This window comes from Lampetra fluviatilis, chromosome 10 (genome assembly GCF_964198595.1).
Source record: "Lampetra fluviatilis chromosome 10, kcLamFluv1.1, whole genome shotgun sequence".
Lineage (NCBI taxonomy): Eukaryota > Metazoa > Chordata > Hyperoartia > Petromyzontiformes > Petromyzontidae > Lampetra > Lampetra fluviatilis.
The window spans coordinates 16,173,729-16,201,097 of record NC_136284.1 but is presented as its reverse complement, the minus strand read 5'-3'; the positions used below and the strand labels follow the sequence as shown (position 1 = coordinate 16,201,097).

At 48.7% G+C, this 27,369-nt stretch overlaps 2 protein-coding genes across 3 annotated transcripts; one reads left to right on the top strand and one right to left on the bottom strand.

Moving 5' to 3' along the window:
• Positions 1-448: 448 nt before the first annotated feature.
• LOC144934656 (uncharacterized) lies at positions 449-7,800 on the bottom strand. The gene is made up of 4 exons (XM_078860712.1): positions 7,708-7,800; positions 7,448-7,582; positions 2,811-3,213; positions 449-561 (listed from the first exon to the last, which is right to left on the bottom strand). The coding sequence occupies exons 1-4, from the start codon at positions 7,798-7,800 to the stop codon at positions 464-466; spliced, it is 729 nt and encodes a 242-aa protein (XP_078716838.1). The 3' UTR covers positions 449-463.
• Positions 7,801-10,840: 3,040 nt separating this feature from the next.
• GTPBP10 (GTP binding protein 10) lies at positions 10,841-27,067 on the top strand. 2 transcript variants are annotated; one of them, XM_078860689.1, is made up of 11 exons: positions 10,841-10,923; positions 13,098-13,300; positions 15,394-15,485; positions 16,488-16,632; positions 17,470-17,543; positions 20,043-20,095; positions 20,828-20,935; positions 22,566-22,643; positions 23,480-23,603; positions 25,034-25,191; positions 26,993-27,067. In XM_078860689.1, exons 1-11 carry the CDS (start codon positions 10,879-10,881, stop codon positions 27,065-27,067), a joined length of 1,155 nt encoding a protein of 384 aa, XP_078716815.1. In that variant the 5' UTR covers positions 10,841-10,878. The 2 variants fall into 2 exon arrangements, with proteins under 2 accessions (XP_078716815.1, XP_078716814.1); XM_078860688.1 differs by lacking the exon at positions 26,993-27,067 and having other exon boundaries at positions 25,034-26,217.
• The last annotated feature ends 302 nt before the right edge of the window (positions 27,068-27,369 follow it).

Here is a 27,369-nt window from a genome sequence, read left to right as displayed (position 1 = left end):
CAATGGAGGGAGCGCTTGAAATTTTAGACTGAATTTCAATACAAACATTTAATACTTAAAACTGTTAGTGCAACCTCTTAACATCCACTCACGTTCATTTATATATATATAAATCATTGCAGGTGATGTTAGAGAGTACACGAATATCGTTTAATTCAGTGCCACAAGGAACTGTGCGCGTGATTGGCTCAAGCGGACGAGCGGCCACCCTCGACTCCGCGCTGCGCTCCTCCCGCGAGTTCACGGCCCACGCTGCGCACACGGGGAGGGGTGCCGCTCTCAGACGGCGCCTTCACAAAGTCGAGCTCAGCGCAGTTTAGGGCGTTCATCGTAAAGTAATAATAATAATAATATTCATAGCAAAACGTAAAATTGTCAACAATTCTAAACACGTACGTTAATGCACCGAATAAAAGAGCAGAAGCCGTGTTCGATCTACGCGCACGTGGATTTATTTACGAAATCAAAATTGCTGGAACTTTTTGATAATTCTTTCCAAGTAAGTCGGGAATGACATCTTCATTAACAATCCTGCTTGCCTGTGAGGTACTGATGCGAAATCTGAAAAGAGAATAATGACATTCATTTACAAGTATTCAACATTCTCAACATATGAAAGTTCACTATATTACTTTGTCTATGATAATGGTGAACATTTTTGCAAGTATCATTGTCTGAGCGTGACAATGGCGTATAAATTGTGGAAATAAAATTTTCATTCAGTAAATTTCTGAATTACCCACGTGCATTTTACAGGACCCATGTGAAAGAAGGTATCTCTAAAACCGGCGTGATCTCCGCACGTAGATCACGCGGTGTGCACAGGTGGCCTCGTGACACTGACTGTGGCTGTCCACGATTGCCAGTTCCCAAGAACGTTGCTTTATGTTGAATTGTTAACGTAAGAAACTGGAATTATTAAATGTGAGCACACTTATTTAACAAATACAATGAAATAAAATGATCGCCGATATAGTCACTCCACACCCATTAAACTCTTATTTAAAATGGTCGAATCAATCAACAACAACGCAAGTATCTTCACCAGCAACTTTGCAAGTGGGGGTCCGCGTGTGAGGTCTCAGCACCAAGTAATCATCTGCGTCACTTTTGAATATATATGTACTCGAACAACATAAACAAGCAGACAATCACGCCTCCTTCCTATAGCTGTCCCTTACAAAATATGTCTATTATTGTACACATCCAATCAGCCACGCAGCCCAATGGGAGTGTATAATTTCAGCAGCATTGGTTTCATACGTGGGGACTCGAGACTGACCTCGACACTACTCAGTGTCTCACCAGGCTTGGCTACAAGCATGGCTTTCCCGATGAAAGCAAGTCTGAATCTGCTCATGATACACTAAATATCAAGAGCAGTCCAGAGTTTGCTTGTGTCGACCAATGCTGCTGAAGTTATGTTCGATAAAGCCGTGGTGGCTGATGGGATGCGTAAACTAATACATGTGGAGAGATGGATACATGAAGGAGGCGTATTGTTTGCTTCGTGTGTAAGATGACATTTGCATCAGACACTGGCCCATGCTACCTGGTGGCTTGACACTAATTTAGGTGCAGCTCACGCAGCTGCACAGCCACTGTGTCATGTGCGCACACAAGCACGTCGTGCCCGTCTCATGTGTGGAGCCAATGATTCAAACATTAAGTGCATTTAACCATACTCATTTAATCTGTATATGACATACAGTACTTACTTCTTCATGTAAATCCATCTCCTGTAATAATGAGAGCGGTAATGATGTATGCAGCATAATGAGTGGCCACAGTGAGCTGCGTGAGCATCAGAACCTGATTCCCATTCCTTGGCAGATTGGCCGAAACATCGCCGTGGCGATTTTCCACGTTGTGCATAATGGAGACATCGGCACAGGTGCAGAAACATTCCCCAGCATGTGAATGAGCCCCACGCTTTTTATCCCTTTCCTTCCGACCTCTGTGCCCCGGTAACCGACCCTAGAGGAGGTGCCTTGCCTTCATCGGCAGCCACGCTAACATGACGATGAGTAAAGTTTAAAGCAATTCAGATTTTTTTTGGGGATATAATGTTTTTTAAATATTTTAATTGTTCTATTGCCTGACCAATATTTATTTATTCAATCAAAACGTTTAATCAAAGCGTGGAAGCAGATTTTAATAATAAATTTCAATACCTTGCATGCATTTGAAATTGATTTGGTTTGCATTGCGTACATCACCACCCTTAATCACGGAGTGCGCGTGTGCTGTATTCTAATTTCTAATCTGCATGCGCTGTAAGTGATGGCTATGTGCAATAGACGCATCTCAGTCGGAGCAGTATAACAGATCACCCAATTTAACACGTCGGCTTTTGCGACCAATATCCATAATTCAGTTTTTTTTGGGTTAGATATTTACACAATCTAACCCAAAAAAAACCTGTGTTATGGATAACAGATAAGCCATTTAAAAAATAGCGTCTGAATCCCACCGTGGCTGGATGCGCTTGTAGGGTTTGAAGAAAATGAGCCTCCTTAGCTCCCAAATGGCTGCATCGTTTGAATAGGAGTGTGGCGACGTGTGCATGCATGTTGGTACAAATAAATACAGTGTATATATATATACTTGTGAATGTAAACGCGTTAAAGCAAATGACAGGGTTACATTTTAATGGTGCTGAAGTTGGCGTTGTAAAACAAATACATGTCCAATGCGTCATACGTATGTATGTTGGACTTATTTCGTACCCTACCCAGCCAACCGTGCTAATGGGAGGAGCACCCACTACACAATAATGATTTCACTCCAACATGAGCATGCCCACATACCTGGAGCCCTACGTGGGCTGTGCACGGCAGAGTACACAGCAGTCGCGGTTTCCCTTCGTCCCAGGCCGTGCGATATGGAGATGACGCACTGCACATACTTGTCCCAGAACAGCTGCGCCAGGTCCCAGAAGTTCTTGGCATGGTACGGGTTGTCAGAGTTCTTCAGGTCGAGCATGAAATTCCAGAATTCGCCGACTGTGTGCGTCATGCGGGGCTTTTGCATCTTGATGACTGCGACCGTGGACAGCTCCCAGCACTGTGGGTTCACCTCGTTGAGTGACAGCGCGTCGATGTCTCCCCGAGGAAGGCATGGCACCACGAGGCCCAGCACCACGAGCAGCCACAGCAAGGGCTTCCCCCAGCGTGGAGTCTTCTCTTGGTACCTGGGCATTGTCAATTTGAGCTGAGACATAAACACAGACACGCTCATATTACAAGGCCATCCGCTCAGAGAGATGCCGCCCTGCAATTGTTTGCTCATGGCCCGTTGACAGATTGGCTACGTAGGGTGCGAAAGAAGTGCAATATACATACATAGAAGGTATTTGGTCTACTCTCCCACACTGACCGGATGTATTGGAAAAGGTGGGGGTACCCATACGTTTCCCCACCATCCGTGACCTGCCGATCATACACGAACAGTGGCGGGTATCTACAGCACATACTGCTGGTCCACTCACAGAACACCAACAATTGCACGATCTCTGCGCAAGGGGACTCGGGATAAACATCAAGGCGATGTGCGTCAGGAGCAGCAACGACATTAGCCACGATCACCTCACCACCGTGAAAGCATCACAGGTAGCTACCACCCTGGTCACCACACAGGTAGCTACCACCCTGGTCACCACACAGGTAGCTACCACCCTGGTCACCCTGGTCACTGTATAGGTAGCTACCACCCTGGTCACTGCACAGGTAGCTACCACCCTGGTCACCCTGGTCACTGCACAGGTAGCTACCACCCTGGTCACCACACAGGTAGCTAACACCCTGGTCACCATGGTCACTGCACAGGTAGCTACCACCCTGGTCACCACACAGGTAGCTACCACCCTGGTCACCATGGTCACTGCACAGGTAGCTACCACCCTGGTCACTGCACAGGTAGCTACCACCCTGGTCACCATGGTCACTGCACAGGTAGCCACCACCCTGGTCACCACACAGGTAGCTACCACCCTGGTCACTACACAGGTGCCTCCCCCCCCCCCCCCCCCCCTCCACAGCGAGTCACAGAGAGGATTGTGGATCTGCTCCGTACGGTGACAAAACGTCCTCCCTTTGAGTAAAAGCTCCAAAAAACACGACACAGAACGACTCCCACAACAGAGTTGAGGACAGTGTCCATCTGAGACTTAAACAACCGGAGTGTATCATGGGGAGACAAATATCCCATGGTACCAAAGTGGAGAGAACCACATGCGAATGCATCGCCTTGAGCATGTCGAAACCAGGAACTTTTTTACGTCCCTGGAAGAATGGCAACTTTCCCCGGATCGTCGCTGCCACAATGAGAGGGCGATCCTGTAACACCAGGACGGGTGGTACCCCCCCCCCCACCCCAGTGTGAGTGCTCCGGCATTACTGAAGCAGGTGAGTGTCCAGCAACCAACGGCACCATCGCACTGGAAGATGAGCGGCCACTCATCGGTGATCCACAGCATCACCACCAAGCAACGTCGCCGCGCCGCGGCGAAGGGGTCTCAAGCCGCACGCGGACGTGTTTTTTACGCTGTCGTGGTAGCAGCGGTGATTAATTTCTCAGCGTTTCAGAGCGCAGAAATCAGAACTCGGCAAGGGTTGACATCGAATTCACCTCGGGCAAATCTCGGCTGCCTTCACCATGCATCTCTTTCATATGTGATCCCTCCGTGCCTGCACGCACGATTTACCAAGTTGCTGGTGAAACGCGCGAGGATTTTGTTTAAATCCTCGTTGAATTATTTTTCCAGCTACGGACGTCGCTAAAACTTCTCCCGAACGTTAAGAACTTCCCAGTGTTCACAGTGGGTGTCCTTCAGGCGTCTCGTGGTTCTTATTTCACTACGCGAGCTGGAATCCAGCATGTGGAATGGGAATACGCATGGGACACGTCCCGTTGTTATTTTCACTTTCATTTAAATCGGTGTCTTCAGGGAACTTCCGAGGTCACAGTCAAGGAGGCTGAGCAACGCATTGAACGATGCATTCCCTTCACTAATAAATGAGCAGACAATACGATTCCGTAAATCTGTTAATCCACGTAAAAAAGTATGTGTACACATACCATCAACCACAAGGCCTTCTGACAATATATCATTTCAGCAGCATTGGTTCAGCACAAGCAAACTAGACCGGCCACTTAACAGTGAGGCTTGCTTAAACTAGTGCTGCTGGTGAACTGACAGATGTTAACATGGAAAGGACTCTCTCTGTTAGATATGGGTCCGAGTAAGACATAATACAGCTGTATCATACTGATGAGCATCCAGCATCGTCGATTGCTTGTGTTGAGCTCATGCTGCTGAAATGATGCACTCCCAGAAAAGATTGTGTGCTAGATGGAATGTATATAAAACATGTTGTATGTATCATCTGGAGGGACTGCTACGTGGAGGCGATATTGTCTGCTTATTTATTTTGTTCTGCTATTCTCTCCGCAACGACGCTCATGGTTATTTTGTGAAAAGCCCAAGGCGCGATGGACGAATCCAGAGCCGAGGACGGCCGTGGAGGGCAGCCGCGTGCCGCTCGTGCGCCTGCCCACCGACTGCGCACTCCGACGACGGAGCTCCCCTGCCGAATACCTCCTCGTTGAGACACCACGCGTCTTTGGCATGCTCCCTTCGGCACTGCGCATATTTAACGTGGCTGTCTATAATGCATCGCATACTTCTCATTTCACGAGACCATCTGTAATTCCACAATTGAGTCCATTTCATGATAATTCCAGGAGCGCGCGAATGGCCCGGCCCGGTGGTTGCGTTCGTGGTGGATTAGGAGGCGGAGGAGGTCGGCGTCGGTCTTCGGGCGGCGCCGCTTGTGCAAAGGGCAGCACGGATGCGCGGTGCGAGGGGTTAAAGCGAAGAACGCTCCCGGCGATGTCACCTCTGCACGCATCGGAGACCCGTGCCCGTCAAGACTCTGCCATTGACACCGCAGCATCGTAAAGAAAACGCGCTGCGCGTCGCCGCCACTACAGCCACGAGCTGGGCGGTGGTGGCGCGCGCCTGTAATCCAGCACTGTGAAGGCAGCGAGAGTTGGGGGATCGGAGAAATGTTGTGAATCTCCCTTCCTTGGCTTTCCAGTAGAATGCAGTACAGCAAAGTGTGGATTAATGTTATTGTTGCCCCTCGCATGTGCGGGGTTTCTGCGGGTGCTCGGGTTTCCTGCCACATGTATACACGCTCAGCAATTGTCTGAAAACATCTCAATATATAGAGAACTGCAGAGCATTTGTTGGTAGCATCGGCTTACTGCATGGCAGTTGTCCAGCTTTGTCTGTGGTTCCTCGGGGATCGTGAGAAGCAGTCTACATAAACGACGCTCCATCACACTTAATCATATCTTGTACGCTTCGATCTTTTTTTAAAGTTTGTTTTATGCGCGGCGATTCAGGAGGCGCGCGAGCTTCTGGTTATCCTGGCATCGCACACCCAATCCCTCCTTCACATATTAGTCTCTTCACGTAACATAGATATTAATTATACATCCCATTCGCCTCCCCGCCCTCTGGGAGCGCATCATTTAAGCATTATTATTGTTCAACACAAGCGAGCTCTCTCGGCTAGTGTTGCCGCGCGCAGTAAACGCTGTAGGTCATCTTTGACGGGCAAATATTTTATTTTGTTATTCTCGAACACGACGCTAATTGTCATTTCTGTAATATGTACCACAGTATACTACTGTATAGCGCAGTAGACTCTCACATCGGTGTTGTACTTCAATAGATTCATGCACTCACCAGGTAGACGATTATTCGCACGAATGAGTCCGCAGGTGATACATGGTTGGCGAAGACACCAAACACGCAGCATGTTCGCGGAGCTTTGCTTTAACCCCTCGAGTCACAGTTTGACTCGAGTTCGGTTCTTGGCTCGTTTCGCTGGTGTCGTTGTCTGAATTGTTTTAATTCACTCGGCAGCAACAAATTCGAAGTGACAAAGTTGCATCATTCTGTCGGTGCTATCGGTTTATGGTGGGTGCGCTTAGAGTGAAAGCTGAATTCGACAGGAACGCGTCGACGATGCGTATCCTCGGGTTGCGGTTTGGCCGCGCCCTGCCCGTGGGACCCCCACGCCCTGCCCGTGAGATGCTAGCGCAGTGCCCGTGGGACCCCCACGCCGTGCCCGTGAGATGCTAGCGCAGTGCCCGTGGGACCCCACGCCCTGCCCGTGGGATCCTAGCGCAGTGCCCGCCCGCATCCACGTAGAGCCGTGATGGTGCCGCTTCTAACCTCCCCCTGGCACCGCGTTCCTACTTCCCTCCACTCATCCACGCAGGGAGAGTCGCTGCTTGGGCAGCAGCATTTGCGACGTGACCGCGTCCCTGCGTCGCAGCGCTCTTATGAGCTTCACGCCGAGGGTGGAGTCGAGGGCACAGGCGCAGAGACGCGCCGTGCCGAGGGTGCGGCAGCGCACAGGGCTGCACTCACCTGCGAGGCGGAGGAGGTGGAGACGCTCCGCGTGCAATCCGCTCCGCGTGCGGGGGGTGCGGGCTGGACGCGGGGTGCGCGGTTTGGTCTCCCGCGGGGCTGGGAGCGCGGTCCCCGGGGCCGCGAGTCGCGGCGCTTTTATTCGCGGCGCCCCGAGGCGGGGAGGAGCCGCGGCGCGCGGTTGCGTCAGCGAGGGCGCCGTGGCCGCGGCTCGCTCGCTCGCTCGCCCCTTCCCCAGGTCACTCCACGCGCGTCTTGACCTCGCGCGGGGAGAGCGCGCTGACGGCGGGGGCCGCGTGTCGCCCTGGCACGACGCCGCGCACCCCGCCCAGCACAGACGGCATGCTCGGCATGCTCGAGACAAGACGACCACACGTCTTTGTTTCCCACTTCTCGCCAAGCGCAAGGCCGGCTGTGAGTGCATCGTTTCAACAGCATTGGTTCCATAGAACCAACTCTGGACCGGTGTTGACATGCTTGATCTCAGCAGTCACGCTTGCTTGACTATATCTTAAGCAGAGGGTCCTTGCCTATAACATCTGGGAGTTTAACAGCATTGGTTCAAGCAAGCCTGGACGTCGAAACCGGTTAATATTTTGCTTGTATTGATCCAATACTGTTAAGATTGTGCACTCTCATATGGCCTTTTTGAGGAAGGACAGAAACATGAAGGGGACATATTGTGTTTATTTCTTGTCACCTAGCGCGGTAATGTCCCGGTGCTGCTCGGCTACTGCCCACACTGCTGCTGCTGCTGCTGCCTCCACGGGGTGCTTTGTCTTCTAGGGGGTCACGACGGGGTTCGAGGCAGTGACCTCGCGGCAATGCGGTCGAGCTGGGACCGTCTCCTCAGCAACTCCCAACCCCCGTGTGGAGCTGCGGCGCCACACGCGGTGGACGCCGTCCCCACCCGCGGGGCCGACCCTGGCGAGGGGCAGCCGCGGAGGGCGTCCGTCGCTCAGCACGCTGGATCAACGCGGCCAGCGCGGCAATTCTTGTTCGCCGTCATGTATGTTCGCCGTAATGTATGTTCGCCGTCATGTATGTTCGCGCGGAGGCAGCTCTACGAGAGGGAGAACCAAATGGAGCAACGTCCTGTGGCGATGGGCGAGATACAAAGCAGCAGCGACATTCCGCAGTTTGATCGCGTCGCGTCAAAGTTCATCACATCGATGCTGTCGACCACATGCTCATGAGAAGACTACGAAGCCCCTGGACATTGGGACGTACTCCGTCTGGACGACATCAGGTTTACCAGAACTCGCACTCTATGGAAATCTGAAAGTGGTCAAGCGCTCTGCTGGAGGACAAAGACGGCTGTTCGGGGAAAGGCGAAAGTGGAGAGCAATTGGCTTAGTGCAACATCGACACTGGCTTAGTGCAACATCGACACTGGCTTAGTGCAACATCGACAATGGTGACTGAGACGAGATAGAGCAGCAAGGCCGGGCCCTGTGGCGTTCCTCCTCCATGCTCAACGACGGCTTTGAACTATGTGGAGGCTGACGCGCGAAATCAGCTGTCGAGAGGTGTGTGCGTGTTGAACTTCTATCGCACCGTACGTAGCCAACCGTGCTAATCGTAGGCGAGAGGGAAGGACAAGAAAGTAAACACAACACGCGTCACTCACTGCCTCTTCGGTGTTCACGTGCGAGGTCTGCAGTCGAGTCTCTGCTGCCCGCATCGGTCGATTGAGGCACATGAAGACACACAGGGAGAAGACATAACCAGCCAAAACAACATCGGTCTTTCCACAGCCCCCCGTTTCCTTCTGTCGTCTTCACTGTATCTTCCTGATTCCACTCGTTTACTCTGGACAGTCTCGCTGAGTCTCAAGACTACGTTTTAGGAGAATCATGCCACGTCTTTTGCAGTAGGGGACAATGATGCTTTGCGTTTTCAAAGTAAGTAATTTGCGAGTTATTACTCAGTTATATTGGACCGTAGTGCCGGCATACAATGGCCAAATCATATTCGATGATGTCACGGGATGTTTAACACCCATTATAGGGATATGTATTCTTGTGAGCATTAGGCACGATCCATTTATAGGTAATTAAAATTACATACATTCTAATGCAACAAAAATCCTGCCTGGATTCAAAACACACTCCACCTGCCCGTAGCACCATCATCACCAATTCAGCTTCATCACCAATTCACAACCATCGTCATGCCCACATCATCTTCAATCTCGTCACAACCACATTCATCAACACTGCCACCGCCATCATTGCCTGTATCACCACCACCCCACTATTGTATCTCCAATAACCTCTAAATATCCGACAGTTGACTGGCTTTGGTTCAAGAAAGCATGGTTTACTCATGAGACACTTGAGTAAACGAAACCGGTCCAGTTTTCGTGTGTTGAGCCAATGCTGCTGAGTTTGTGTGCTCCCAGAAGGCCGTTTGGCTGATGTAATGAATAAAAACACTTCATTGTGTGTGTGGAGGAACAGATATGGGATGTGTGTGTGTATTTATGTTATCTCTGCTGCGTGACGACAGAAGAAGTCGACTTCGTGTTCATGTCAAGAGTTAATCGACGTCGCGCCGATCGTGTGGACAAAATATCCAAAGATGTTTGTCAAGCCACTGCTGCATGAGGCTTTCCCACGCGGTGCGAGTCGTCGTAGGGTGACGTGCCCATACCTCGTGGCACTGCTCAGTGAAGGCGCGAGCATAGACGTTGCAGCGTAGTACGGTACAGCAATGGGTATTGCTGTACGTCATTGCGTTATCATGAATACCACACATCACCATCACCTCCTTTCACCATCGTAATCAACATCATTACCCTTCCTGTAATTCCCTAGCTCATAATAATCATTAGCCTAATCACCATCACACATACCTTGAGCAGAACTCTAGCAGCACTCAAACCCCCATAATCAGTCGCTACCAACATGCATCACGATCATGCTTTTAAATCACTATCAAAATAATCGCTATCACTCCACATAACCACCACTCATCCTTCCCATTCTCCTCTCTGCAAGCTTGTATCTCACGGTTAATAAGAAAGTGTTTGAGTCCACAGTGGTTGTCACGTGATCTAGACCCCCCAGCACCGTCCCACCAGATGATTGTGGAATGTCTACCCTGGGCAAAGGACTCGCCCCCTCCTGCACAATAAATACATACAGGGCATGTTTTAAATCTGATGTCGATTATGTTTGTGCAGTATTTTGATTATTTCTGTAACGCAGCTGTATTAGCCCAATTGTCGCAATGGGTGTCTATGGCATTGCCTCTGGCATCCAGGTGACATGCGAATGAGCCCTTCGCTGGGCTCGGGAGCGCCCGGCGGGGCGAGGCGCCCCCTCGTGGAGGCCGCGGGGAGCGACCGGGGAGGAGGAGGAGGCGGCGGAGCGCCGTGGGGGGGGAGACACGTGGGGACGGGGGGGCAGCAGCAGCCAGCAGCGGACATGGTGCGCGGGGTCAGCGCGCTCCTACTGCAGGCGGCCGGGAAGGTGCGGCCACACCAACCTCCCTACGGACATTCTAGATTTGAGATCCCTACGGACACCCCACTCCACACACACAGCCTACACACAGCCGACCTACACAGCCTACAGCCGGCCTACACACAGCCCACACACAGCCTACACACATCCCACACACAACCCACACACAGCCTACACACATCCCACACATAACCCACACACAGCCTACACACATCCCACACACAACCCACACACAGCCTACACATAGCCGGCCTACACACAACCTACACACACATCCAGCCTCGCAGTCAACCGTGAGGCTGCCCGACTCCACGCAGCCAGCCGAGCCAGGTCGAGCCAGGCCGCGGGCACGCGGAGAGCCCCGCACGCCCTTGGCTGCTGCTGATGATGATGCTGCTGATGATGCTGCTGCTGCTGATGATGCTGCTGCTGCTGATGATGCTGCTGCTGCTGCTGCTGATGATGCTGCTGCTGATGATGCTGCTGCTGCTGATGATGCTGCTGCTGATGATGCTGCTGCTGCTGATGATGCTGCTGCTGATGATGCTGCTGCTGATGATGCTGCTGCTGATGATGCTGCTGCTGATGATGCTGCTGCTGCTGCTGCTGATGATGCTGCTGCTGCTGCTGATGATGCTGCTGCTGCTGATGATGCTGCTGCTGCTGCTGCTGATGATGCTGCTGCTGCTGATGATGATGCTGCTGATGCTGCTGCTGCTGATGATGCTGCTGATGCTGCTGCTGATGATGCTGCTGCTGCTGCTGATGATGCTGCTGCTGCTGATGATGATGATGCTGCTGCTGCTGCTGATGATGATGATGCTGCTGATGATGATGCTGCTGCTGCTGATGATGCTGCTGCTACTGCTGATGATGCTGCTGTTGTTGATGATGCTGCTGATGCTGCTGATGCTGCTGATGATGATGCTGAATGTCGAAAAGGGGACAGAATTTCCCTGCGTTGTGTTGAACATGAGTCGCACTCCCCAGAAATCCGAGTGGCTGACGGGATGTGTCGAAGCGGCGGGGTTTTGCGTCTGCTGCTCAGGGGTCGTCCATAAATGACGTCACGCACCTAGGGCGGGTGAGGGGATCAGACATTAGTGACGAGGGGGGAGGTTTGAGAAATGTGACGTCACATCAAAATGCGCAACTTTAAATAAATATAAACAATATAATTGTTATAACACAATTTCTTTAAATTAATTTTCATTATTAACTATTTGATTATTTCAATTTACTAAGGTCACCTTTTATTTACTCCATGCAGGAGCATTTTGCTTCTCTATGGGAGAATGGAGAAGCATGCATTTTGTAAAAAAAAAGAATGTTATTAAACATTTTTATTTTAATGATTCTACCAGGACTTTTCATTCTGTGAAATTAATATGTGATTGTTATAATTGTACTCTCTATTTTGCTTCGTTCTACTACAAAGTTTGAAGTATATTTTTACAGTTATAATAACTTTTAATATTGTATAATTATAGGATAATTTCAATATAATAATTTGAACATCTGCAGTTTTAGTTAGACGATGAATATTTTCAAGTGAATTTTATGCTAAATGTCAGCTTTCCAACGCCTCCTTTTTAATAAATGTTTTCTCCTACAACATCAGTGCAGCGCCACACTAAATACGCACTACAATGACGATAGTTTAAAGCGATTTGAAGAATGTTTTATTTTCAAAATGGAAATATGGTTTTCGGGGGGGGGGGGGGGCAAAGCTTTGTGACGTCATATTTGAGGGGGGTCTAACTTTTTGTGACGCCGTGTGACGAGGGGGGGTCAAAAATTGGCCAAAATCGCGTGACGTCATTTATGGACGGCCCCTCATTTGTTCGGTGTGCCGAGAGCACCGAGCGCTGTGATCACTGGGAGAGGCGAGGGGGGCGGAGAGCCCCGAGACGCGAGTCGGGAGTGCGAGGGAGCTGCCCCCCCCCCCGTGTTGTCTCCCTCCCCCCCACCCCGCCCCGTGTTGTCTTCCTCCCCCCCACCCCCGTGTGGTCTCCCTCCCAGAGGTCGCAATCGGGTACCCGATACCCGTACCCTACCCGATACCCGGCTACCCGTACCCGGCCGGGTATCGGGTAGGGTACCCGTTTGCGACCCTGGTGCGGCCGGGTACGGGTGAGGGTTGAAAACCCGTTTGCGACCTCTGCCCCCGCCCCGCCCAGACGCCGCGGCACCGCCACTTCGTGGACTCGCTGCGGCTCCACGTGCGGGGCGGCACGGGCGGCATGGGGCTGCCGCGTCTCGGCGGGGAGGGCGGCCCCGGCGGGGACGTCTGGGTCCTGGCCCGGCCCGGCGCCTCCTTGCGCCACGTCACCGATCGGCAGCCCTCCAAGCGCCTCGCAGCCGGGGTCGGAGACAACAGCAGGTGGCCTCTCACCTCGCCCGCTCCCGTGGTGCCCAGTCCCTGGTGCCTCATCCCTAGTCCCTGGTGCGCAGTCCCTGGTGCCCAGTCCCTAGTCCCTGGTTCCCAGTCCCTGGCAGTGCCGGCCCGAGCCTCTTGGGGGCCCTAAGCAGAATTTGATTTGGGGGCCCCCCTCCCACCACGCAGACTCATCTGTGCTAGAAGATTATTGACACAAATGTCACACTATAATGTTATAGCGAATATTATAAACGAATACAGTGAGGTTATGTATTAATAAAAAATAAAAACAACACTTAAAATACTTCACTCTTTTATTAAAACTTCTGAATACAAACGGTCACAAAAAACATATTAAATAAATTATTTGCAAATGTGCATTAAATGTGCAATCTTTTAAATAAAACCAAAATAGACAAACATTAATCTAATCAAAAATAGAATGTTACAAAAAAAAAGATACTTAAATAATGAAAGCAAACATAAGAACAGCAAGGGTTCAACAATGTCAACTGTACAACAATGACCTCAAAATCGTTCCTTCCTAGCTTTTCTGGAGGCAAAGTCACTAATGACATCATTGTATGGTATTGCTTGGCCAACTTTGTTATTAATACTAATGACTGCAAGTCCACTTAGTCTTTCCTGGGCCATTGATGATCTCAAATATGTTTTTATCAATTTGAGCTTGGAAAAGCTCCTCTCTGCTGAGGCAACTGACACAGGCAGAGTGCAGGCTATCCTGAGAGCTACCCAAAGATTTGGGTAAAGCTCACACATCTCATTTTGTGAGAGGTATGTGAGAAGCTCAAAGGCAGTCATCATAGTTTGGGGAAGTTCAGGAAGACTCTCTATCTCTACTGCCAGTGCGCTACCATCAATATCAGCCTCCTCTCCACAAGAGAGTTTTTCCCCAAGAAGCTCACATTGTTCCCTCCGGACCTTTTGATCTAGCTCCCTAAAATTGAGCAGCACTCCAAAGTTCTCTTTAACCTCACTTAGAGACTTAAATCTATCCTCCAATGACAGAATACTACGGTCCACTACAGCATTAAAAAATGACACTTCCAGCCTCTTCATAGCGTCCACTATCGGCTCATCTGCAGCCTCATAGGCAAAGTGCCTTTTTGTAGAACGCAATCGCTTCTCTTTCAGCACTGCTTCTGTGTTCATCCGCTCACAAATTTCTTTAGCAGATGTCTTTCTTGTCTTGAATCATTTATTCATTCATTCATTAATTCATTTATATCACTTGTTTAAGTTATTTAATTGTAAAAAAAAAAAAACGATTCGGGGGCCCCCTGGTGGCCAGGGGGCCCCAAGCAGCCGCTTAGTTCGCTTATGCCTCGGGCCGGCCCTGGTCCCTGGTGCCTGGTCCCTGATGCCTCGTCCCTAGTCCCTGGTGCCCAGTCCCTAGTCCCTGGTGCCTAGTCCCTGGTGCCCAGTCCCTGGTGTCTCATCCACGAGGTGTTTGTGTGACGCGACGCCGACGAGATGGTTGAAGGTGTCCTGGCTGGAATCCCTCCTGGCGCCCTCCCTGACCCCATATCCACCGCACGCATCGCCCTGCTGCTTCACTCGAACTGCCGCACTTTGGAGTTCCCTGCCACCGTCTCTTTCCCCCAAGCTGTTCATCGTGACGACATCGCTCAACGCAAGACGTTGATAGTGCTGTGTGTTGCTCGCTGCGTGACATTTGTTTTGGACCAGAGCTCAGCGACTTACAAACAGAAATCTTGTCGGGCGTGATTTGCCCTCCTCAGCCGTGTGCGGACTCGCACCCACGAGGGGTGACGCACGCACCGCTGCCTCTTGCCATTGCCCAAAGCTGGGAGACAACTGCGCATTGATGGCTCTTGCACGGTACACTGCCCTGGTGAACTCACATAGACTTGGTGCGTTATTATTATTGACAACCTGAATGCATACAGAGGGTATTGTTGATGAGTACCGTGTTTCTATATCTTCCATCTTTTGTCATACACACTCCATTAAGTATTATTTGTGCAGGGTATTAAGTGTTGCATCTACACCGTGGGTGGTTCATAATGACTACGTATTACACTCAACTGATGACCTGCACGGCGTGTTTGCAGTGTTCGATGTCTCAAAGGTGCAAAAGGCAAAGACTTTCAAATCGAGGTGCCCTTGGGGATCTCTGTCCACACAGATGACGGGACCCTCATCGGTACGTATTGCACGACATTAGAGACGATGATGAGCCAGGAATGTATGTTTGTGTGTAACGCACGTGACGTCACTCCACATGCCGCACCCCCCCCCCATCATTAATATTCATGAGCGGGTGGATTTTTACACTCGCGCAGAAGAAGGTCGAGCGGATATAAAAAAAACCCCGCAAATTCGCTTTAAGTTTGACGTTTCTTTATTGAAAGTGAATCTAGTAAATAATTCTACGCAGCAACAGAGTGGATTTGGTGTCTTTATTTATGTCTTCAGCACTTGAGAAAAAGGTAAGTCTAATTTATGCTTCTACATTATGGTAAAATAGACATTTTTCGGTGATTTTCCAGATATTTTATCGAATTCAAATTCATTTTAACCCCAGCTACCGAAAGCAGAAGAGAATAAAGTATCAGTGAATTTGAACAAATTGAAGGTCAGTTATATAGTGCTACAGTGACATGAAGTGAGGTGTTTCATGACATAGTTTTGTGCAAGATTCACTGCCATTAAATCTACACGAGATACAATTATACTCTGGACAATTTTTTCGTAAATATTACAGCTTCCGTCCTAGGACAGACAAACAAGCTAGTTGAGGATATTTGCACATGGCATCCAGACCCATAATTGTATCATTACAATCTCATGAGAGCTCAAGTGACTTAAAGGCCCGGGTAAATGCCAACGATCGCGATGTCTCCATGTGGTTGTGAGGACCCCACCACTCGCGGAGTTTGCGTCGTCGCTTCATTTTAGTTTTGTTTTCTTTATTTGTATTGCTTCGTTTGTGAGAAGCTTGTCCGGCATACCCCACATTCTGGCTGATTTAAGTTAGGCTCGATGGGTATTCACTGTGTACAGAAAATGTTCAAGAAATTCGCTGGATATTCTCAGGAAAAGTTTCCTAACTGTGCTACCACTGCTGCAGAGGTGTTACTGCTAAGGCCTTCCTTAGCAGTGACGATTCCTGGTTACTCACCCCCTATTCTTGTTTTACTTCCAGGGGAGGTGAACAGCCCTGAGGACCGCGTGCGCGTGGCGGTGGGCGGCCTGGGCGGGGGACTCACCACGGATTATCAGCCCAGCCCCGGACAGAGGCGGATGATTCGTCTCGACCTCAAGCTCATTGCCGACGTTGGCCTCATCGGGTAACTGTAGTCACGGCTCTTTTTACACATTGGTCAAAAATCACGAGTCACACGTGGATAACATTACATAGCCCAGATCCACAGGTTAATTTCATCAGAATGAAGCCGTATTGGGCCCTGCATGATAAAAACTTTGAAGTAAATGCTGCGAGTGACAATCAGCCCTGTGGACAGATTGCCCAGCCCCCGCTGCATTGTCTCCGCCTTTCCCCAACTTTGTCCACCACCTGGTATAAGGTCATGGTTCCTAATTAACTGATCATTCTGACCATGTGTTCATGATTTAGTACGGTCACACTGAGTCCTCGGTGGATTCTGTGATGAAAATTGCTCATGTGCTGACTGACTGGCTGAGCCGATGGACTTACGAAGCTGTTTATACCCCTGTGAAGGTGGAAGAGCGAGAATCACTTTGAGGGAATTCATTAGATGTCGTCCTATGGGAATGTGGAATCGTTACAGGCATATGAAAATTGTCTGCTTTTTGTGTTCATTATATTCTCCACAAAGATGCTAATGTATAGTTTTGTGTTAAACTAGGACGCATCTAAAAAGAGATGATCCTTGCCTATAACACCTGACAGTTCACAGCAGTGGTTCAAGCAAGCCTGACTCTTCTGACGAGACACTGAATATCAAAAATGGTCCATAATTTTCTTGTGTTCATCCAATGCTTCCAAAAAACTATGCATTCCCAGAAGGCAACGTGGCTTATTGTGGAGGGACATATATTGGGTAGGAGGTATGTGTGCTTAATATTTTGAGCGGAGAGGATTTGACTTTGTATTGACTAAGCAGCATTCTCCAGCAGTACGGACCTCTGTGTGTCTTGTGCAGGTTCCCTAACGCTGGCAAGTCAACACTCTTAGAGAAACTCTCTTCTGCCAAGCCCAAGATTGCCGACTACCCTTGTACGTATCCAGCTTAACATGTACGTGAATTTACATTTAAATACCTCGTAAATATGTTACTGTTTTAGGATCCATTATTATTAGAAATATAAACTAAACTACAAAAACTAAACAAATTTAATGATGGATATTGGGAAAGCCATGGGTAATTGGGCTGAGGCCATTATCTTCTGACACTTGAAAACCCAGTTTAATCATGGGCATCTGAAGCCCAGATCCAAGCACAATGGTGCTGGCTCATTGCTCTGACAAACTATTAGCTCTCTGAGTCACCCAGTCCCCTCTGCTGCACCATACTATTATGCATACAGCCCGAGCATTTGAGAATAAAATACAATTGTGCATTCATGGCTGTTTACAAGTACCCTGGAGTGGGGCAGTAGTAATTTGGTTGGTTATTTGATTATTTTTCGCCGATTCACGAGGTTGTACCTGTTTTTAATTTCCACTAAATCTTATCTTTCGCTTAATATGAGGTGGCCTCATTAGAGAAATGTCCTCGACTCGATTCAAACCGGGTACCTCCTTAACTCTGATGTTACACTGGCAACAAGCGTGTGACTCTTCAGAGCTCTCAGTCTCTTTCCTCTTACCCCAACTCTGCAGGACCTTGTGCCTCCATCCGTGATTATCTCCCACAACCACTACTTCTCCCATCAGCTCCTGAGACCTTCATCTCGAGTCGTCACTGCAACTCTCTTCTTTGCGGCCTACCCACATCCCTCTCATTCAAACACGAGATGATCCACAATTCCACCACCACACTACTCACCCACACCCTTAAACGCAACCGCATCGTCACAATCCTCCACTTCCTCCACGGACTCCCAATACAGCCCCGGATCAACTTCAACATCACCCTCACCATTTCCAAGATCCGCTATGAACCCGCCCTGCGTACCGTTCCTCTCGCATCTCACCCGACTCATCTCGGTGCACTCTCCGCTCAATAAACAAGGGCCTTCTTTTGAAACCTTCAATAAATCTTCACTCAGTGGGAGGTCTTCCGTTGTTCTCTGTAGCCCCAGTCGTCTGGAATCCCCTCCCGGCTGTGTGCCCGAGACTCCCTGTGCTTATTCAAGTCCATGCTCAAGGCCTTCATCTTCTCCACTGCCTGCCATCTCTTCTCTAAGTATCTCTTAAGTGACTTTTGGGAGGCCATCTTCCACTGCTGGATGAAAGCAGTCCTTCAGACAATCCATTTCCATCACGTTGAATTTTTAATTCACGTTGCCATGATGACCTTATCAACCCTCCGATTAGCATGGTTGGCTACGTACGGTGCGAAAGAAGTTCAACATACATACACAATGCCGTATGGCTATATAGCTACTCACATTCATACGCATGTGAAACAAGAATTTTTTTCAATTATTTGGAACAAACTTGCATATTACAGACTTATATGGAAATGTGTTTATATTGCTCATGGAAAATGGTAAGACAAACAATATAATTGTTTGAAGCAATATTACTGCAGGAAAAAATGCTTTGTTTATCTTAAGCTGAATACATATTGCATTGTCAGATCACTCTATTCTCAAGACCAGCTTCTGTTATATAAAGCACAATTTCAACAAGATTTGCCTTCTAATTCAGATGGTATTTCTGTTATGTAACAACTCTCATGGAATCAAGTATGAAGCCTGATTGGTCATTATGCTTTGGCTGATTTGCTGTCGCCATCTGTCACCATTGATTCCTTGCATCCTTGAATCTCCTTTGCTGCTGCTCCAATTATGGTTGTTGTCAAGGACGCGTGCTTCGGTTCTTCCTCCAATTTATTTGGCTGAGTCCACATCCTGATCTCTCTCATCTTTTATGTATTTAGCTGCTTCAATTGAAGACAACTAATTCATATCTTTTAGCTCCCTTACCTAACCCCAACTTCATAAAATACCACATTTATGTGAGTTTAGGTCATCAGCCACGGAGAATCCACCCCTTGATGAAGGCCTCTCCAATCTGCCTCCATCTCTCACAATCCTTCGATGCAACAATTCAACTAGCACCCGCTGCACACGGAACGATCTCATCGCTCCATCTGCTCGGTGCATGCCATCTCAGATGCGTTCTATCCCTTGGCTGCCGCTTTGTTATATTTCTTGACCAGCTTCCATGATCCCTTCTAGCCGTGACGTGTCCTGCCCAAGCCCAGTAGTGACTTTCCCAGATATGGTTAAACTGTAAGACCATGGTTAATTTGTCATTTCATTATTACAAGTGTAAAACTAAATATTTCATTATTTGTGGCATACACACTCTGTACCTCAACTCTTATAGTTCAGAGCTCTTTAAACGGTTCCATTTTATCAGCTCAATGGGTGATCAGCTGCTGGCATTCTTCTAGTTTCTCAACAATGCCATGATATTTGCTGTCTAATCTGGTTTGACTATTATTATTATACATTGCTATGATGTCTATGAAATTACTGCTTAAAGAGAATGCTGAGACTAAAGTGATTCTGTGACTTGGTTTTTGTTCATTGTGTTCGACAGTCACAACGCTCTGTCCACAACTAGGCAAGATGATGTTCCAAGACCACAGGCAGGTGCGCTTAACATTTGACAATAATTACACAGTTTGCATTATTTGGACATATAGCTGTATATTGGTGTCCAAATGTAACCCGTCACACTGCAGCAGGCAAGTGGGACTTTTCAAGTATTTTTATGGCATCGAATTGCAACACTGATGCCTCTTCGCAGTGCTGCTCACTCTTAAGTGTGTAGACACAGGCGCAGATTAGCACAACGCAGTCAAAGAAAATAAACAGCCGAGACGCGACTTGCCATTTCACTCTCGGAACACTTCAGTGACGAGTTGCCATGGCTGCCATCATTATTGCCAGATCTGAATCAGTTTTGCCACCTTTCATACTTAACCAGAGCTGCTTCCCAGTGACTTCCATCTGTTTTACAGTGACAAATATATTTGTCGAAAACAGCAGAGTTCTAGTCTTAATGAGGCATGGTGTGCTGCAGACAAGTGATTTGAGCCAGATATGTAAAGCAGTTGAACACGGATGTTCCAAGTGCATTCAGAGTGGCCAAGTAGAGAATAATAACCCAGCTTATTTGGTTTCCTCATTGGTCGCTGTTTCAGGGCACAGATTGTTTTTATCACCCCTCATATTGTGAAACATATACCCCAAAAAATGTAAACTATTTGGCCTCTGGGAATTCCACACATCTGGCATGCAGTTTGGCATGTTGAAACATAACGTTGATATTTGGTGTAAATGTTCTCCCGTGTTCACGTTTGTTGGTGGCTTCATGTACAGATCAGTGTGGCTGACCTGCCGGGATTGATAGAGGGAGCCCACGCCAACAAAGGGATGGGACATCATTTCCTCAAGCACGTGCAGAGAAATAAAATACTGCTGTTCGTGGTGAGTTTGGCGGCAGTCACATTTCACTACATTTGCAGAGATGCCACTCCTGAATCTGTTCCCATGAGCCTCACACATGAACGTTATGACTCATTAATGTACTTCTGTCTGGCTTTATGAGCCGGCTGCCTGGTCGCGCTCCCCCTAGTGAGGCGCTCCAGTACATCTGACACCCGTGCAACCACTAAGGACGCGACGGACGATGGTTTATTTCATTACTTTTTTATTTCGAACCTAAGCCTATGAAAGCTGTACTTGGAGGTTTTCAAGGTGCCGTCTGCCTCCACTGCTTTGCACAGGCTCCCTTGTATCGCCGCAGGTGCGTCTGTCACACAACGGCTGAAGGCCTTCATCTGGAGTCTTGCATAAAGCGAGTCAAAAACGAAGTGAAATGACGCAAATCGTATTGACGCAGACAGACGCGGACCTTCTGGTAGGGAGACGCTTGATGGCGACGCGTGGCGGTTGAGCCGCGGCACTCACGGCCGGGCGCTCCCTGTGATGGGGTCGCTGCGATGGGGTCGCTGTGATGGGGTCGCTGCGATGGGGTCGCTGCGATGGGGTCGCTGCGATGGGGTCGCTGCGATGGGGTCGCTGCGATGGGGTCACTGCGATGGGGTCGCTGCGATGGGGTCGCTGCGATGGGGTCGCTGCGATGGACTCGCTGCGATGGGGTCGCTGCGATGGGGTCGCTGCGATGGACTCGCTGTGATGGGGTCGCTGCGATGGGGTCGCTGTGATGGGGTCGCTGTGATGGACTCGCTGCGATGGGGTCGCTCTGATGGGGTCGCTGTGATGGGGTTGCTGTGATGGGGTCGCTGCGATGGGGTCACTGTGATGGACTCGCTGTTATGGACTCGCTGCGATAGGGTCGCTGCGATGGGGTCGCTGGTCTCGAGAGCCGTGCCCAGCGGGGGGCTCGGTGCCGTACTCGCTCGGCGCGCGGCCGTCGTGGCACTCGCCGAGTCGAGAGTTGGAAAGCAAATTGAGCGCTGCCTCCGTGCCGACCATCACGCACGCAGTCAACTTGTGCTTTGCAATTTCGTAATTCTGATGGAAGCAAAATAAACCGGCACCAACGAGTGTGTAAATTAGGATGCAATTGTAGTGACATAAGAAGGGAGGGGCTGCTGGGGGCTCTGGGTTCCCAGGTGGGTCCAGACGCTTAAGCCTCTGGGCGCCAGGCGTTGAGTTCCCAGGGGGTCCAGACGCTTAATCCCCTTGGCGCCGCCAAAGGGGGGGGCTGTGTGTGCTCTGTGGGATATCTGGGGGCGCACACGGCCCCACCCCTCGTTGTACCAGGCATAAAAGGAGAGCTCCCTGGACGATCGGGGCCCAGTTGTAACTCAAGACCCAAGACCCACGACCAGCCATCTGAAGACCCGGGGATGCTGTGAGAGCCAGCGCTGGGACTCTGGAACTCCCGACTCTACGACCTTGTGAGGGCGAGTTCCGGAGCGTAGCCAGAGTAGAGTATCTAGGCTGTGTAGCTAGGCTGTGTACCTAGGCTGTAACAGAGTATCAGGACTGTTGGACTGTTGGAGTGTTGTATTGTAATAAAGAAGTTACCTCTACAAGTGTCTCCGGAACCTGTTACACAATGTAGCGTGTGGGACCTTTTTCTCTGCAGGTTGACGTGTTTGGATTCCGTCTGTCACCAAAAACGCATTTCAGGGATGCCTTTCAGACCGTCCAGCTGCTCGTCAAGGTGTGTGTAGTTGGTATTTTTCCATCCATTGATTTTCAATACCTTTTTTTGTATCTAGCCGTGTTCTCTTGTGATAACACATTATTTATATTGTAGTGTTTCATAATTTTATTCGATAAACTGTTAAAGTAAAAATTTTTTTTATGAGAAAGAGGGGGTTAGAGTGTGTAAGTATATGAGGTCACAGGTAAGTGTGAAAACTATTTGAAAGGTTTTTAAAGATAGAATAGTTATTGACTTAAACGTTTGCGTAAGTTTTTGTTTCCCATTTTGGATGGGATTGAGACATTGCTGCGCGATTGAGGTTTTTCATTTTAGTGGTGTTTCTGTCCACGATATGATTTAAAATGTCATGATGTGACAATAATCGTGATATAAGTTAGACTTCATAAATTTATTTAATTATTTGTATTTGAAAAATTATTGTATTTCTATTTGCACATTGTGTTTTGAACCCGCACCTGGATTTGATTCCTGGCCGCTGCTGTTTCTATCGGTGAGTCATGTCTGAACATTTTCACCAACCAAATTTGCAATGACCGAAAGATAAGCCCTTGTCAGGAACTGTCCCTGGGCCTAAAATATGTCTTAAAATACTAATTAGAGAAGGCTTAAAACATCGTCAAAGAAGAGACGATAATGAGACCAAGGATTGGAAGCAGAAGACAGCTTGGTGCAGTAATTGTAGAGGGCAGATATTGTGACTGAGAATAAATGACAGCACTAATGTCACAAAAGGCAAAGATGAACAAAGACCCTAATGAGACACTTCGCATGACCAGGTAGCTGGGAATGAGAAACTGTTCCACCTGGGGATGTTTTGTGTTGTGCTGCAGGAGCTGGAGCTCTATGACCCAGATCTCCTGGGCAAAGCAGCTGTGTTGGCTGTGAATAAAATGGACCTTCCTGGTGCACAAGAGAAGTATAAACAGCTTTGCGATCAGTTGATGCATCCACAAGGTAAATACATTTGAAGGTTCTGGAACTTGGTAGCAGGGGCGGTTTCTTCATTAGGGCGATTGGGCGACGCACCACCAATGTCATTCAACCACAGAGTCACGCTAGCCGTCACTGTGCCTCTGGATATAGTCCAATCAGCGTCATGCTACGTTCTGTGGAGTACCGCCTCTTTATGGGCGATTTCCCTCCAGCTGAGAATCGCCCCGAGTGGTCCCATAGACTTACATTCAAAGATGTTTTTTTTCGAACGGGGGCGCTGCAATGCATTCTCTATGGCTTCCGGGAGGGCTCGCCCTAACGTGCTTACGTCATCATACGTGCTTACGTCATCATACGTAAGCACGTTTCATCCAACAATATAATTTGTCGCCACCTAGTGGAATCTTTAATAAAAGAAACTTGAGTGGTTTGTTTTAATAGTGAGTATAGAAACAAACAAGATGTATTGTAAGAGTCACTTTATTTTTCATTAATATTAAAGAAGTGAAGTTGCCTTTACATGCTTAAGCTGTTAATTTATCCATTGCATGGGTGGACCTTATCCTTATCAATCATCCAGACATTTGCCCCCCCTGAGAGATTTTGCAGGAGCCGCCACTGCTTGGTAGTGTAAATACGAGTGGCATTGTCTTCATCACGGCAGTAGGGTGGTGTATTGGTAAGATGTGTACCTCACAGCAACAAGGGCCTGGATTCGATTGCCATTGGAGTTTTATGTTGTTCTGCATGGGTTCTTCCAGTTTCCTCCCATAGTTAAAAAAAATATAACTGGTGTAGTGTAATAGCGCCGGCTGGTGGACCATAGTGGCAACTGTGGTGGACAGACAGTGCACACGCCGGTGAGGGCGTGAGCACGGTGTGTGGGCAGAGCGGAGGAACTGGGGCAAGGGTCACGGAGGACCCCGTCTGGAGGGCCCTGGAACCTGCTGGAGGGTTCCAGAAGGGGGCGTGGTCAGGGCGGAGCCAGGCCGCTAAACGTCTCCGCTAGACGCGCTATGAAGGAGAGCAGTTGGCTATCTCAGTCAGCGCCGTCAGTGTTAGACGGCCGCTGGTGTGTACAGGCTGGGCTGAGCTACTGTGGAGAGTGTGCAGACGAGACCGTGAAAGTTGTTAATAAAGAGTGCCTCCTAGAAACTCTGTCTCTGAATCATTGACACTACACTGGTATTGGCCAATCAGTGCTGAAAAATTACCTGCAAATTACTCAGTTCAGATGACACAGAGAAATAGGGCCTGCAACTGCTAAAATTTGGCCGGCTTTATTGGGTAAACACGGGTAATGATGTATAATAATTGTGCCGGTGCACCACTGCTAACACAGCAGCATCACCAAACAATATGTGTAATCATGAGTAGTGGTCATGAGTAAGTCAAGATTTATGTTGTACCTGTTTATCATTCACTGACTGTGTGTGTGTGTGCTGCAACAGACTTCCTGTCCCTGCTGCCTGCAGGAATGGTACCGGTAGAGAGCTTCCCTTTTGAGCACGTGTTGCCTGTGGCGGCGGTGCGAGGCACGGGCGTGGAAGAGTTGAAGATTGCAGTGCGCAAGGTTCTCGATGAGCAGCAGGTGGAGGCGGTGATGAAGGCGCGTGAAGAGAAGCAGCGGCAGCTCAGAACCGGCCTCAGGCCGTCCCTGTGACAACCCGCCCGCTGTTTCACTCATCTCAACCCATCCCTTCGACCTCCACATAAAATGAGGAAGTAGCAAGTTTGTGCTGGGAGCGATAGTGTAGAGGTTCGCGTGCTACGCTACGAACCCGGCGACCCGAGTTTGATTCCCGCTTATGGCTAACACCAGTGATGATTATCTGAATTTGTCGTGGGCCTCCGCTTGGTCGACTCAGCCTCAAATGAGTACCTGGTACGATGTGTAAACATTGCTATCACGGAGACAAAGGCAGCCGGGCATGGTGTTGATCACCAACCCCCTCGTGTGCTGTTCCGTCCTTCATAGGTGCTTGCTAACAGCACTTGCCCAAAAAGTCTGTTAAGGCTATGCAAGGGATCTTTGTCTTGTTGTTGCTAGGATGTACAAGTGCTTGGTGCCTGGTTTTGATAACGACTTTTCGCTTGACATTTTTTAGCCCATTAACTTTCATTTGTCATTTGCTCTTTGTGTCCCAGCTGTCGAATATGCATTGTTCTATGTACTTGCCCAATATCGAGTATATATGGATCATAATGACTGATTCACATTCCCATGATGTTCTAAAATTGTTAGAAGAATAAAGATGTCACTTTTCACCCCCCTTGGGTTTCAATAAATTGTTGCGACTCCGGGTTTGGAGTTGATTTGAAAATCCTTGGAGTGCCCTCTAGTGGCTGGAGAGGTCACGTGACCCCATTACATATAACATTAATGGAAAAAATATTCTTGCACACCATTTAATGTATGTGTACGAGCCGAAGATTAATCGATGTATCCAGGTAAAATGCTGGAATTGAGCACATTGATGCTTTGTTGACATCCCTAAAAACTGAAAATCCTTTTTTTAAACGTTGAATCTCAACAAATGACAACATCGTCTGTGTTAAATGTACATCGTAGAAGTTGATTGGTTTGACTCCTAGGGCTTCAACCCTCTTTATAAACGCTTACAACTGTATAATGCCCATCCTCGGTGTACCAAATAAATTACCTCCTGTGGAGTGAAACAAAAACTAAAATGCAGAAATATCCCACTCCCATTTACTACCATACGAATGCATGCCGTGCATACTCGGTACAATTCACGAATTACACTGGCAGCGGTGAAAAGCACACTTCAAAATATCTCGCCAATATTCGTTATGAGCTCTGCCTTAACACCTGTACAGAATGTGATAAGCCGACGTTCTAAAAAAGGGCCATTGCCCAAAACGTCTTATCCTTGTCTCCAGGATGTAAAATGCAAAGTGATGGAATTTAAAATCAGCAATCAGCTCCTCCATCACTTGGAGTCACCATTTCTTAGTGAGTATCACGATGGGTTCCATAAAGCACATTCTGCCAGTGACCTGTATGCATGTGACGCATGCTTGGAGCTCAAGCCTTGAACATTTTGGAGCATCCGTGACCATACTCCTTGCCATATCTAAAGCATGTTTGATCGTGTCTGACATCCGGCACTAATGCCATGCTACCATCATGTGCAGTCCACTCCAATATGCAAACTTGGGATATGCGATAGCTGACGGTCATGAGGGATACCATCACCATGGCTCTGGAATCGCGGTGTTGTGGACAGTCAACGAAGACTTTGATATCGTGTGGGTTATGACGACCTTGCCTAAAGTGCCTTTGATAACAAACAAAAAATGCCCACTTTTAATAAACGTGAAACTGCATGTTGCCTGGTGACATGCGCCGAGTGTAATGGGAGTGTATCCTGTGCTACGTGCTCAAGGTACGAGAAGAAATGGGCTTCATAAGAGTGGCAGGAGTCGGCGAAACTGATGTCGCTCGTGTGTTGTCCCATTGATGATGACGCACACCTCTTAGATGTCGAGTATGACCTCAGCGTTCAGTGCCGTGGAATGGTTCGTGTTGTTCACGAATTTATCCTGAGATCGTGTCACGCCAAGCAGCCCGTCATCCTGTCTCAGAAAAGCGACGGGACTACTCGTAGCATGCCGCGCCACCTCTTGTCCCACACGAGGAAGCAGCAACTTCCCACCTGCCCTGTGCCACAAGTGCTAATGCTCGCTGCAGATCAGCGAACGTAATATATTTAATTCCCAGAGCTGTAATGCATACAAATGTTTGGAGTGCAATACGAATGTT

What these genes read in the sequence shown, in the direction of transcription:
- LOC144934656 (XM_078860712.1), bottom strand. Translation starts at nt 7,800, where the DNA reads ATGCCGAGCATGCCGTCTGTGCTGGGCGGGGTGCGCGGCGTCGTGCCA. An exon ending in GCGCGCTCTCCCCGCGCGAG is followed by an intron (nt 7,583 to 7,707) that starts GTCAAGACGCGC and finishes CGCGAATAAAAG; the next exon opens with CGCCGCGACTCGCGGCCCCG. An exon ending in CCACCTCCTCCGCCTCGCAG is followed by an intron (nt 3,214 to 7,447) that starts GTGAGTGCAGCC and finishes TTTATGTCTCAG; the next exon opens with CTCAAATTGACAATGCCCAG.
- GTPBP10 (XM_078860689.1), top strand. Translation starts at nt 10,879, where the DNA reads ATGGTGCGCGGGGTCAGCGCGCTCCTACTGCAGGCGGCCGGGAAG. An exon ending in TGTTCCAAGACCACAGGCAG is followed by an intron (nt 20,096 to 20,827) that starts GTGCGCTTAACA and finishes CTTCATGTACAG; the next exon opens with ATCAGTGTGGCTGACCTGCC. An exon ending in ATAAAATACTGCTGTTCGTG is followed by an intron (nt 20,936 to 22,565) that starts GTGAGTTTGGCG and finishes TTTTCTCTGCAG; the next exon opens with GTTGACGTGTTTGGATTCCG.